This window comes from Salvelinus fontinalis, unplaced genomic scaffold, assembly GCF_029448725.1.
Source record: "Salvelinus fontinalis isolate EN_2023a unplaced genomic scaffold, ASM2944872v1 scaffold_0809, whole genome shotgun sequence".
NCBI classification, from domain to species: Eukaryota; Metazoa; Chordata; class Actinopteri; order Salmoniformes; family Salmonidae; genus Salvelinus; species Salvelinus fontinalis.
This window is the reverse complement of record NW_026601018.1, coordinates 27501-41449: the sequence shown is the minus strand read 5'-3', so window position 1 is coordinate 41449 and position 13949 is coordinate 27501. Positions and strand designations below refer to the sequence as shown.

The 13949-nt window shown below is 40.7% G+C and overlaps 1 protein-coding gene across 1 annotated transcript in view; it reads right to left on the bottom strand.

Moving 5' to 3' along the window:
• Positions 1-13949, bottom strand: part of LOC129847380 (deleted in lung and esophageal cancer protein 1-like) — a 50877-nt gene that overhangs the window by 24146 nt on the left and 12782 nt on the right. Inside the window, exons 9-12 of the mRNA XM_055915155.1 lie at positions 11630-11752; positions 11454-11548; positions 9416-9503; positions 8366-8569 (exon numbers count right to left, since the gene is read on the bottom strand). Of these exons, the coding sequence (XP_055771130.1) occupies positions 8366-8569; positions 9416-9503; positions 11454-11548; positions 11630-11752 (510 nt within the window). The remainder of the gene's footprint in view (positions 1-8365; positions 8570-9415; positions 9504-11453; positions 11549-11629; positions 11753-13949) is intronic.

Below are 13949 nucleotides of genomic sequence, written 5' to 3'. Positions count from 1 at the left end.
TTCTGGTGTATTGTTAGGTATCTACTGATGTGTTCTGGTGTATTGTTAGGTATCTACTGATGTGTTCTGGTGTATTGTTAGGTATCTACTGATGTGTTCTGGTGTATTGTTAGGTATCTACTGATGTGTTCTGGTGTATTGTTAGGTATCTACTGATGTGTTCTGGTGTATTGTTAGGTATCTACTGATGTGTTCTGGTGTATTGTTAGGTATCTATCTACTGGTGTGTTCTGGTGTATTGTTAGGTATCTATCTACTGATGTGTTCTGGTGTATTGTTAGGTATCTACTGATGTGTTCTGGTGTATTGTTAGGTATCTACTGATGTGTTCTGGTGTATTGTTAGGTATCTACTGATGTGTTCTGGTGTATTGTTAGGTATCTACTGATGTGTTCTGGTGTATTGTTAGGTATCTATCTACTGGTGTGTTCTGGTGTATTGTTAGGTATCTATCTACTGATGTGTTCTGGTGTATTGTTAGGTATCTACTGATGTGTTCTGGTGTATTGTTAGGTATCTACTGATGTGTTCTGGTGTATTGTTAGGTATCTACTGATGTGTTCTGGTGTATTGTTAGGTATCTACTGATGTGTTCTGGTGTATTGTTAGGTATCTACTGATGTGTTCTGGTGTATTGTTAGGTATCTATCTACTGATGTGTTCTGGTGTATTGTTAGGTATCTACTGATGTGTTCTGGTGTATTGTTAGGTATCTACTGATGTGTTCTGGTGTATTGTTAGGTATCTACTGATGTGTTCTGGTGTATTGTTAGGTATCTACTGATGTGTTCTGGTGTATTGTTAGGTATCTACTGATGTGTTCTGGTGTATTGTTAGGTATCTATCTACTGATGTGTTCTGGTGTATTGTTAGGTATCTACTGATGTGTTCTGGTGTATTGTTAGGTATCTACTGATGTGTTCTGGTGTATTGTTAGGTATCTACTGATGTGTTCTGGTGTATTGTTAGGTATCTACTGATGTGTTCTGGTGTATTGTTAGGTATCTACTGATGTGTTCTGGTGTATTGTTAGGTATCTACTGATGTGTTCTGGTGTATTGTTAGGTTTTTACTGATGTGTTCTGGTGTATTGTTAGGTATCTACTGATGTGTTCTGGTGTATTGTTAGGTATCTACTGATGTGTTCTGGTGTATTGTTAGGTATCTACTGATGTGTTCTGGTGTATTGTTAGGTATCTACTGATGTGTTCTGGTGTATTGTTAGGTATCTACTGATGTGTTCTGGTGTATTGTTAGGTATCTACTGATGTGTTCTGGTGTATTGTTAGGTATCTATCTACTGATGTGTTCTGGTGTATTGTTAGGTATCTATCTACTGATGTGTTCTGGTGTATTGTTAGGTATCTACTGATGTGTTCTGGTGTATTGTTAGGTATCTACTGATGTGTTCTGGTGTATTGTTAGGTATCTACTGATGTGTTCTGGTGTATTGTTAGGTATCTACTGATGTGTTCTGGTGTATTGTTAGGTATCTATCTACTGATGTGTTCTGGTGTATTGTTAGGTATCTACTGATGTGTTCTGGTGTATTGTTAGGTATCTACTGATGTGTTCTGGTGTATTGTTAGGTATCTACTGATGTGTTCTGGTGTATTGTTAGGTATCTATCTACTGATGTGTTCTGGTGTATTGTTAGGTATCTATCTACTGATGTGTTCTGGTGTATTGTTAGGTATCTATCTACTGATGTGTTCTGGTGTATTGTTAGGTATCTACTGATGAGTTATTGTGTATTGTTAGGTATCTATCTACTGATGTGTTCTGGTGTATTGTTAGGTATCTATCTACTGGTGTGTTCTGGTGTATTGTTAGGTATCTACTGATGTGTTCTGGTGTATTGTTAGGTATCTACTGATGTGTTCTGGTGTATTGTTAGGTATCTACTGATGTGTTCTGGTGTATTGTTAGGTATCTACTGATGTGTTCTGGTGTATTGTTAGGTATCTACTGATGTGTTCTGGTGTATTGTTAGGTATCTATCTACTGGTGTGTTCTGGTGTATTGTTAGGTATCTATCTACTGATGTGTTCTGGTGTATTGTTAGGTATCTACTGATGTGTTCTGGTGTATTGTTAGGTATCTACTGATGTGTTCTGGTGTATTGTTAGGTATCTACTGATGTGTTCTGGTGTATTGTTAGGTATCTACTGATGTGTTCTGGTGTATTGTTAGGTATCTACTGATGTGTTCTGGTGTATTGTTAGGTATCTACTGATGTGTTCTGGTGTATTGTTAGGTATCTATCTACTGGTGTGTTCTGGTGTATTGTTAGGTATCTATCAACTGATGTGTTCTGGTGTATTGTTAGGTATCTACTGATGTGTTCTGGTGTATTGTTAGGTATCTACTGATGTGTTCTGGTGTATTGTTAGGTATCTACTGATGTGTTCTGGTGTATTGTTAGGTATCTATCTACTGATGTGTTCTGGTGTATTGTTAGGTATCTACTGATGTGTTCTGGTGTATTGTTAGGTATCTACTGATGTGTTCTGGTGTATTGTTAGGTATCTACTGATGTGTTCTGGTGTATTGTTAGGTATCTACTGATGTGTTCTGGTGTATTGTTAGGTATCTATCTACTGATGTGTTCTGGTGTATTGTTAGGTATCTACTGATGTGTTCTGGTGTATTGTTAGGTATCTACTGATGTGTTCTGGTGTATTGTTAGGTATCTACTGATGAGTTCTGGTGTATTGTTAGGTATCTATCTACTGATGTGTTCTGGTGTATTGTTAGGTATCTATCTACTGATGTGTTCTGGTGTATTGTTAGGTATCTACTGATGTGTTCTGGTGTATTGTTAGGTATCTACTGATGTGTTCTGGTGTATTGTTAGGTATCTACTGATGTGTTCTGGTGTATTGTTAGGTATCTACTGATGTGTTCTGGTGTATTGTTAGGTATCTACTGATGTGTTCTGGTGTATTGTTAGGTATCTACTGATGTGTTCTGGTGTATTGTTAGGTATCTACTGATGTGTTCTGGTGTATTGTTAGGTATCTACTGATGTGTTCTGGTGTATTGTTAGGTATCTACTGATGTGTTCTGGTGTATTGTTAGGTATCTACTGATGTGTTCTGGTGTATTGTTAGGTATCTATCTACTGATGTGTTCTGGTGTATTGTTAGGTATCTATCTACTGATGTGTTCTGGTGAATTGTTAGGTATCTACTGATGTGTTCTGGTGTATTGTTAGGTATCTACTGATGTGTTCTGGTGTATTGTTAGGTATCTACTGATGTGTTCTGGTGTATTGTTAGGTATCTATCTACTGATGTGTTCTGGTGTATTGTTAGGTATCTACTGATGTGTTCTGGTGTATTGTTAGGTATCTACTGATGTGTTCTGGTGTATTGTTAGGTATCTACTGATGTGTTCTGGTGTATTGTTAGGTATCTACTGATGTGTTCTGGTGTATTGTTAGGTATCTACTGATGTGTTCTGGTGTATTGTTAGGTATCTACTGATGTGTTCTGGTGTATTGTTAGGTATCTACTGATGAGTTCTGGTGTATTGTTAGGTATCTATCTACTGATGTGTTCTGGTGTATTGTTAGGTATCTATCTACTGATGTGTTCTGGTGTATTGTTAGGTATCTACTGATGTGTTCTGGTGTATTGTTAGGTATCTACTGATGTGTTCTGGTGTATTGTTAGGTATCTACTGATGTGTTCTGGTGTATTGTTAGGTATCTACTGATGTGTTCTGGTGTATTGTTAGGTATCTACTGATGTGTTCTGGTGTATTGTTAGGTATCTACTGATGTGTTCTGGTGTATTGTTAGGTATCTACTGATGTGTTCTGGTGTATTGTTAGGTATCTACTGATGTGTTCTGGTGTATTGTTAGGTATCTACTGATGTGTTCTGGTGTATTGTTAGGTATCTATCTACTGGTGTGTTCTGGTGTATTGTTAGGTATCTATCTACTGATGTGTTCTGGTGTATTGTTAGGTATCTACTGATGTGTTCTGGTGTATTGTTAGGTATCTACTGATGTGTTCTGGTGTATTGTTAGGTATCTACTGATGTGTTCTGGTGTATTGTTAGGTATCTACTGATGTGTTCTGGTGTATTGTTAGGTATCTATCTACTGGTGTGTTCTGGTGTATTGTTAGGTATCTATCTACTGATGTGTTCTGGTGTATTGTTAGGTATCTACTGATGTGTTCTGGTGTATTGTTAGGTATCTACTGATGTGTTCTGGTGTATTGTTAGGTATCTACTGATGTGTTCTGGTGTATTGTTAGGTATCTACTGATGTGTTCTGGTGTATTGTTAGGTATCTACTGATGTGTTCTGGTGTATTGTTAGGTATCTACTGATGTGTTCTGGTGTATTGTTAGGTATCTATCTACTGATGTGTTCTGGTGTATTGTTAGGTATCTACTGATGTGTTCTGGTGTATTGTTAGGTATCTACTGATGTGTTCTGGTGTATTGTTAGGTATCTACTGATGTGTTCTGGTGTATTGTTAGGTATCTACTGATGTGTTCTGGTGTATTGTTAGGTATCTACTGATGTGTTCTGGTGTATTGTTAGGTATCTATCTACTGATGTGTTCTGGTGTATTGTTAGGTATCTACTGATGTGTTCTGGTGTATTGTTAGGTATCTACTGATGTGTTCTGGTGTATTGTTAGGTATCTACTGATGAGTTCTGGTGTATTGTTAGGTATCTATCTACTGATGTGTTCTGGTGTATTGTTAGGTATCTATCTACTGATGTGTTCTGGTGTATTGTTAGGTATCTACTGATGTGTTCTGGTGTATTGTTAGGTATCTACTGATGTGTTCTGGTGTATTGTTAGGTATCTACTGATGTGTTCTGGTGTATTGTTAGGTATCTACTGATGTGTTCTGGTGTATTGTTAGGTATCTACTGATGTGTTCTGGTGTATTGTTAGGTATCTATCTACTGATGTGTTCTGGTGTATTGTTAGGTATCTACTGATGTGTTCTGGTGTATTGTTAGGTATCTACTGATGTGTTCTGGTGTATTGTTAGGTATCTACTGATGTGTTCTGGTGTATTGTTAGGTATCTACTGATGTGTTCTGGTGTATTGTTAGGTATCTACTGATGTGTTCTGGTGTATTGTTAGGTATCTATCTACTGATGTGTTCTGGTGTATTGTTAGGTATCTACTGATGTGTTCTGGTGTATTGTTAGGTATCTACTGATGTGTTCTGGTGTATTGTTAGGTATCTACTGATGAGTTCTGGTGTATTGTTAGGTATCTATCTACTGATGTGTTCTGGTGTATTGTTAGGTATCTATCTACTGATGTGTTCTGGTGTATTGTTAGGTATCTACTGATGTGTTCTGGTGTATTGTTAGGTATCTACTGATGTGTTCTGGTGTATTGTTAGGTATCTACTGATGTGTTCTGGTGTATTGTTAGGTATCTACTGATGTGTTCTGGTGTATTGTTAGGTATCTACTGATGTGTTCTGGTGTATTGTTAGGTATCTACTGATGTGTTCTGGTGTATTGTTAGGTATCTACTGATGTGTTCTGGTGTATTGTTAGGTATCTACTGATGTGTTCTGGTGTATTGTTAGGTATCTACTGATGTGTTCTGGTGTATTGTTAGGTATCTACTGATGTGTTCTGGTGTATTGTTAGGTATCTATCTACTGATGTGTTCTGGTGTATTGTTAGGTATCTATCTACTGATGTGTTCTGGTGTATTGTTAGGTATCTACTGATGTGTTCTGGTGTATTGTTAGGTATCTACTGATGTGTTCTGGTGTATTGTTAGGTATCTACTGATGTGTTCTGGTGTATTGTTAGGTATCTACTGATGTGTTCTGGTGTATTGTTAGGTATCTACTGATGTGTTCTGGTGTATTGTTAGGTATCTATCTACTGATGTGTTCTGGTGTATTGTTAGGTATCTACTGATGTGTTCTGGTGTATTGTTAGGTATCTACTGATGTGTTCTGGTGTATTGTTAGGTATCTACTGATGAGTTCTGGTGTATTGTTAGGTATCTATCTACTGATGTGTTCTGGTGTATTGTTAGGTATCTACTGATGAGTTCTGGTGTATTGTTAGGTATCTATCTACTGATGTGTTCTGGTGTATTGTTAGGTATCTATCTACTGATGTGTTCTGGTGTATTGTTAGGTATCTACTGATGTGTTCTGGTGTATTGTTAGGTATCTACTGATGTGTTCTGGTGTATTGTTAGGTATCTACTGATGTGTTCTGGTGTATTGTTAGGTATCTACTGATGTGTTCTGGTGTATTGTTAGGTATCTACTGATGTGTTCTGGTGTATTGTTAGGTATCTACTGATGTGTTCTGGTGTATTGTTAGGTATCTACTGATGTGTTCTGGTGTATTGTTAGGTATCTACTGATGTGTTCTGGTGTATTGTTAGGTATCTACTGATGTGTTCTGGTGTATTGTTAGGTATCTACTGATGTGTTCTGGTGTATTGTTAGGTATCTACTGATGTGTTCTGGTGTATTGTTAGGTATCTATCTACTGATGTGTTCTGGTGTATTGTTAGGTATCTATCTACTGATGTGTTCTGGTGAATTGTTAGGTATCTACTGATGTGTTCTGGTGTATTGTTAGGTATCTACTGATGTGTTCTGGTGTATTGTTAGGTATCTACTGATGTGTTCTGGTGTATTGTTAGGTATCTATCTACTGATGTGTTCTGGTGTATTGTTAGGTATCTACTGATGTGTTCTGGTGTATTGTTAGGTATCTACTGATGTGTTCTGGTGTATTGTTAGGTATCTACTGATGTGTTCTGGTGTATTGTTAGGTATCTATCTACTGATGTGTTCTGGTGTATTGTTAGGTATCTATCTACTGATGTGTTCTGGTGTATTGTTAGGTATCTATCTACTGATGTGTTCTGGTGTATTGTTAGGTATCTACTGATGAGGTATTGTGTATTGTTAGGTATCTACTGATGTGTTCTGGTGTATTGTTAGGTATCTACTGATGTGTTCTGGTGTATTGTTAGGTATCTATCTACTGGTGTGTTCTGGTGTATTGTTAGGTATCTATCTACTGATGTGTTCTGGTGTATTGTTAGGTATCTACTGATGTGTTCTGGTGTATTGTTAGGTATCTACTGATGTGTTCTGGTGTATTGTTAGGTATCTACTGATGTGTTCTGGTGTATTGTTAGGTATCTACTGATGTGTTCTGGTGTATTGTTAGGTATCTATCTACTGGTGTGTTCTGGTGTATTGTTAGGTATCTATCTACTGATGTGTTCTGGTGTATTGTTAGGTATCTACTGATGTGTTCTGGTGTATTGTTAGGTATCTACTGATGTGTTCTGGTGTATTGTTAGGTATCTACTGATGTGTTCTGGTGTATTGTTAGGTATCTACTGATGTGTTCTGGTGTATTGTTAGGTATCTACTGATGTGTTCTGGTGTATTGTTAGGTATCTACTGATGTGTTCTGGTGTATTGTTAGGTATCTATCTACTGATGTGTTCTGGTGTATTGTTAGGTATCTACTGATGTGTTCTGGTGTATTGTTAGGTATCTACTGATGTGTTCTGGTGTATTGTTAGGTATCTACTGATGTGTTCTGGTGTATTGTTAGGTATCTACTGATGTGTTCTGGTGTATTGTTAGGTATCTACTGATGTGTTCTGGTGTATTGTTAGGTATCTATCTACTGATGTGTTCTGGTGTATTGTTAGGTATCTACTGATGTGTTCTGGTGTATTGTTAGGTATCTACTGATGTGTTCTGGTGTATTGTTAGGTATCTACTGATGAGTTCTGGTGTATTGTTAGGTATCTATCTACTGATGTGTTCTGGTGTATTGTTAGGTATCTATCTACTGATGTGTTCTGGTGTATTGTTAGGTATCTACTGATGTGTTCTGGTGTATTGTTAGGTATCTACTGATGTGTTCTGGTGTATTGTTAGGTATCTACTGATGTGTTCTGGTGTATTGTTAGGTATCTACTGATGTGTTCTGGTGTATTGTTAGGTATCTACTGATGTGTTCTGGTGTATTGTTAGGTATCTACTGATGTGTTCTGGTGTATTGTTAGGTATCTACTGATGTGTTCTGGTGTATTGTTAGGTATCTACTGATGTGTTCTGGTGTATTGTTAGGTATCTACTGATGTGTTCTGGTGTATTGTTAGGTATCTACTGATGTGTTCTGGTGTATTGTTAGGTATCTATCTACTGATGTGTTCTGGTGTATTGTTAGGTATCTATCTACTGATGTGTTCTGGTGTATTGTTAGGTATCTACTGATGTGTTCTGGTGTATTGTTAGGTATCTACTGATGTGTTCTGGTGTATTGTTAGGTATCTACTGATGTGTTCTGGTGTATTGTTAGGTATCTACCTGCTTGTTGTGTCGTGGCTGCAGCAGCAGTAGCTGGTTCTCCCCAGATGGGAGGCTGTGGGAGGAGCAGCCGGCTGTCCCGACACCACCTCTAGGCTGCAGTACAGAAAAGGGAGGCTGGGTGCTCAGCCTGAAACTCAGAGGCATCTCTGTACTGTTCTTCAACTGGAACGTCCGTGTGATGGAACACTTCCTCTGTACCATCTGAGAAATCACAACATGGTCGAGAAGTTACCCAATGACAAAATATGAGCTCGTAAATGGAAGAAATACAATATTGCAGACAGAAAACTGTCCAGTGATTTAAATAAAAAAATGTACTGTTGAAAAGCAACATCAAGTATAAACACAGTAAAGTCCAAAACTATTTTACACCAAAAAGAAAATGTTGTACACTTTAGTGTGTTTCCTTTACTGTATTTATACTTGGGATATCACTTTCCAACAGTAAAAGTTCAAAACCCCCTGGAGGACATATTTAAATTTGTTTGGCAGGTGTCTCAGACCCACCTCATTGTGTGGCTCGCCCTGTATTAAATCACTAGCCACAGCACAGAACTCCAGACCCACCTCATTGTGTGGCTCGCCCTGTATTAAATCACTAGCCACAGCACAGAACTCCAGACCCACCTCATTGTGTGGCTCGCCCTGTATTAAATCACTAGCCACAGCACAGAACTCCAGACCCACCTCATTGTGTGGCTCGCCCTGTATTAAATCACTAGCCGCAGCACAGAACTCCAGACCCACCTCATTGTGTGGCTCGCCCTGTATTAAATCACTAGCCGCAGCACAGAACTCCAGACCCACCTCATTGTGTGGCTCGCCCTGTATTAAATCACTAGCCACAGCACAGAACTCCAGACCCACCTCATTGTGTGGCTCGCCCTGTATTAAATCACTAGCCACAGCACAGAACTCCAGACCCACCTCATTGTGTGGCTCGCCCTGTATTAAATCACTAGCCGCAGCACAGAACTCCAGACCCACCTCATTGTGTGGCTCGCCCTGTATTAAATCACTAGCCGCAGCACAGAACTCCAGACCCACCTCATTGTGTGGCTCGCCCTGTATTAAATCACTAGCCACAGCACAGAACTCCAGGCACTCCTCTTCCTCCTCCATCTGCACTGACAGGCTAAAGAGTAGAACACAGCAAGGAATACACAGCAAGTTGCTGACAGGCTAAATAAATGAACACAGACAGTAAGTCACTGACAGGCTGAATAAATGAACACAGACAGACCACCTGCTCTACAATTTCATACATTCAGTTGATTTACAGAACAGCTAGGTTTACAGAAGCTATCTGTTCTGCTACTCATTGGGGCAGTTTTCGCAGATACCGATTAAGCCAAGTCCTGGACTAAAAGGAAGCTCAATGGAGAATCTCCATTGAAAGTACAGTGGCTTGCAAAAGTATTCACCCCCCTTGGCATTGTACCTATTTTGTTGCCTTACAATCTGGAATTACAATGGATTTTTCGGGGGGTTTGTATCATTTGATTTACACAACATGACTACCACTTTGAAGATGCAAAATATTTTTTTATTGTCAAACAAACAAGAAATAAGACAAAAAACTGAAAACTATTCACCCCCCAAAGTCAATACTTTGTAGAGCCACATTTTGCAGCATTTACAGCTGCAAGTCTCTTGGGGTATGTCTCTATAAGCTTGGCACATTTCATGGCAAAACTGCTCCAGCTCCTTCAAGTTGGATGGGTTCCGCTGGTGTACAGCAATCTTTAAGTCATAGCACAGATTCTCAATTGGATTGAGGTCTGGGCTTTGACGAGGCCATTCCAAGACATTTAAATGTTTCCCCTTAAACCACTTGAGTGTTGCTTTAGCAGTATTCTTAGAGTCATTGTCCTGCTGGAAGGTGAACCTCCGTCCCAGTCTCAAATCTCTGGAAGACTGAAACAGGTTTCCCTCAAGAATGTCCCTGTATTTAGTTCCATCCATCATTCCTTCAATTCTAACCAGTTTCCCAGTCCCTGCCGATGAAAAACATCCCTACAGCATGATGCTGCTACCTCCATGCTTCACTGTGGGGATGGTGTTCTCAGGGTGATGAGAGGTGTTGGGTTTGGCCAGACATAGCGTTTTCCTTGATGGCCAAAAAGCTACATTTTTGTCTCATCTGACCAGAGTACCTTCTTCTATATGTATGGGGAGTCTCCCACATGCCTTTGCGTGAACACCAAACATGTTTGCTTATTTTCTTCTTGAAGCAATGGCTTTTTCTGGCCACTCTTCCGTAAAGCCCAGCTCTATGGAGTGTACAGCATCAAGTGGTCCTGTGGACACATACTCCAATCTCCGCTGTGAAGCTTTGCAGCTCCTTCAGGGTTATCTTTGGTCTCTTTGTTGCCTCTCTGATTAATGCCCTCCTTGCCTGGTCTGTGAGTTTTGGTGGGTGGCCCTCTCTTGGCAGGTTTGTTGTGGTGCCATATTCTTTCCATTTTGTAATAACGGATGTAATGGTGCTCTGTGGGATGTTCAAAGTTTCTGATATTTTTTTATAACCCAACCCTGGTCTGTACTTCTCCACAACTTTGTCCCTGACCTGTTTGGAGAGCTCCTTGGTCTTCATGGTGCCCCTTGCTTAGTGGTGTTGCAGACTCTGGGGCCTTTCAGAACAGGTGTATATATACTGAGATCATGTGACACTTAGATTGCACACAGGTGGACTTTATTTAACAAATTATGTGACCTCTGAAGGTAATTGGTTGCACCAGATCTTATTCAGGGGCTTCATAGCAAAGGGGGTGAATACACATGCACGCACCAATTTTACGTTTTGAATTTTTTGGAACAAGTCATTTTTTAAATTTAATTTCACCAATTTTGACTTTTTTGTGTATGTCAATTACATGAAATCCCCCCAAAATCTACATTTACATTTACATTTAAGTCATTTAGCAGACGCTCTTATCCAGAGCGACTTACAAATCTATTTAAATTACAGGTCGTAATGCAACAAAATAGTAAAAACTCCAAGGGGGATGAATACTTTTGGCAAGGCACTGTACGTTTTAGTCTTGGAAACAATTAGGCATAATGGTCCATAGTGGTTTCTTACACGGCAGGTCTGACGGAGGCCTGGAGGTCCAATCTGAGAGGTTCCAGATCCTGACCCTGAGCCCTTTGAACCTTACCCGGGATACAGGACGACACCTGCAGAGACACACATGTGAGTACCAAACATAACATGGTGACAGAATCATGGCACAGCAAATTTGGAAGGAACCATTATACCTTGGAGTCAAGGCTCATGAAGCCCAGAGCGAAGGATACACAGGCAGCGTTAGAGGTCGGTTCTGACAGGGTCAGGGGAGTGAAGGAGACGTGGATGGTGCTGCTGCCCCCTGCTGGAACATCCTGGAATAACAACCAGGTTAAAAGACTGGTCAACATACCTGCTTACCCTTCTACTGTATACAGCACAGTTAACGTGATGGTCTCTTAAAGATGGACATACTATCTGTTGTGGAGTGATGCAGTATGGGTAGTCTGCTGTAGAGTGATGCAGTATGGGTAGTCTGCTGTAGAGTGATGCAGTATGGGTAGTCTGTTGTGGAGTGATGCAGTATGGGTAGTCTGTTGTAGAGTGATGCAGTATGGGTAGTCTGTTGTAGAGTGATGCAGTATGGGTAGTCTGCTGTGTGTACTATCTGTTGTAGAGTGATGCAGTATGGGTAGTCAGCTGTAGAGTGATGCAGTATGGGTAGTCTGCTGTAGAGTGATGCAGTATGGGTAGTCTGCTGTAGAGTGATGCAGTATGGGTAGTCTGTTGTGGAGTGATGCAGTATGGGTAGTCTGTTGTAGAGTGATGCAGTATGGGTAGTCTGTTGTAGAGTGATGCAGTATGGGTAGTCTGCTGTGTGTACTATCTGTTGTAGAGTGATGCAGTATGGGTAGTCAGCTGTAGAGTGATGCAGTATGGGTAGTCTGTTGTAGAATGATGCAGTATGGGTAGTCTGTTGTAGAGTGATGCAGTATGGGTAGTCTGTTGTAGAGTGATGCAGTATGGGTAGTCTGCTGTGTGTACTATCCAGAGATGGAAGAGGAAGAGAGACATATAGAGTCAATGCACTAAGCAGACCAGACCCAGCTGCTACCTGTGTGGTGCTTATGGCAGAGCCCCTCCTTAACCCTTTACACTGTGGACAGGGCAACATTGAAATGTTTGTTTCAGAAGGAATATGAAACGCATACGCATGGTAGCAATTAAAGGGGACAGTTTGGAGTTTATGGGAAAGTTATTAGACCAAATGTGAGGCCACAACAGTTCTCCTGACAAGACTGAAACCAAACATTACACTGGTGATTTGATGTGCATTTTGATAACAACATTTGAAAATATTCTGGATACATTCAGTAACATGGAAAGAAAATTCCTGGTAGATGTGGGTTAGGTGCAGAGTGAGAGGACTGACTGGTGTCTCCAAGTGGCCTCACCTCTCCAATGTGTGGGTTTGAGTGAGAGGACTGACTGATGCCTCCAAGTGGCCTCACCTCTCCAAAGTGTGGGTTTGAGTGAGAGGACTGACTGCTGTCTCCAAGTGGCCTCACCTCTCCAAAGTGTGGGTTTGAGTGAGAGGACTGACTGATATCTCCAAGTGGCCTCACCTCTCCAAAGTGTGGGTTTGAGTGAGAGGACTGACTGGTATCTCCAAGTGGCCACACTTCTCCAAGGTGTGCAGTTCCTAAGTCATTTCAATGCTATTTTCTGACTCAAAGAAGGCACTAGAAGGTGCTTTTTAGAGCTCTCCAAGCTGTGCCAATGAGGAAATAGATCAAGCACACTTGTAGTGGTTTTGAACACAGTCCTGCATCCCCGCAATCAGACAATTACTGTTGTTGTTTACGCAATCCAAAAACTGTCCATTCTTACCGCGCTGATTCCGCCAAGCACGTTTCCTTGGCTGTGGTTTCACTACATAGTAGGTAGGGACAGTGGGAATCTCGTTCATCCATTCTCATTGACGGGGTGTAGTGGAGCGGGTCCACAGTTTCAAGTTCCTCGGTGTCCACATCACCAACACACTATCACGGTCCAAACACACCAAGACAGTCATGAAGAGGGCACGACACCTTTTCCCCATCAGGAGACTGAAAAGATTTGGCATGTGTCCCCAGATACTCAAAAAGTTCTCCAGCTGCACCATCGAGAGCATCCTGACCAGTTGTATCACCGCCTGGAATGGCAACTGCTCGGACCGTGGCATCTGACCGTAAGGCGATACAGAGGGTAGTGCGTACGGCCCAGTACATCACTGGGGCCAAGCTTCCTGCCATCCAGGACCTCTATATTAGGTGGTGTCAGAGGAAGGCCCAAAAAATAGTCAAAGTCTCCAGTCACCGAAGTCAGAGACTTTTTTCCTCTACTACCACACGGCAAGCGGTACCGGAGCGCCAAGTCTGGGTCCAAAAGGCTACTTAACAGTTTCTACCCCCAAGCCATAAGACTGCTGAACAATTTATTCAATGGCCACCCGGACTATTTACACAGATCAGTTAGTCGGCAATCGCCTGCACTGTTGGCTGCAATGTCAAACAAGCCCTCCATCTGCTG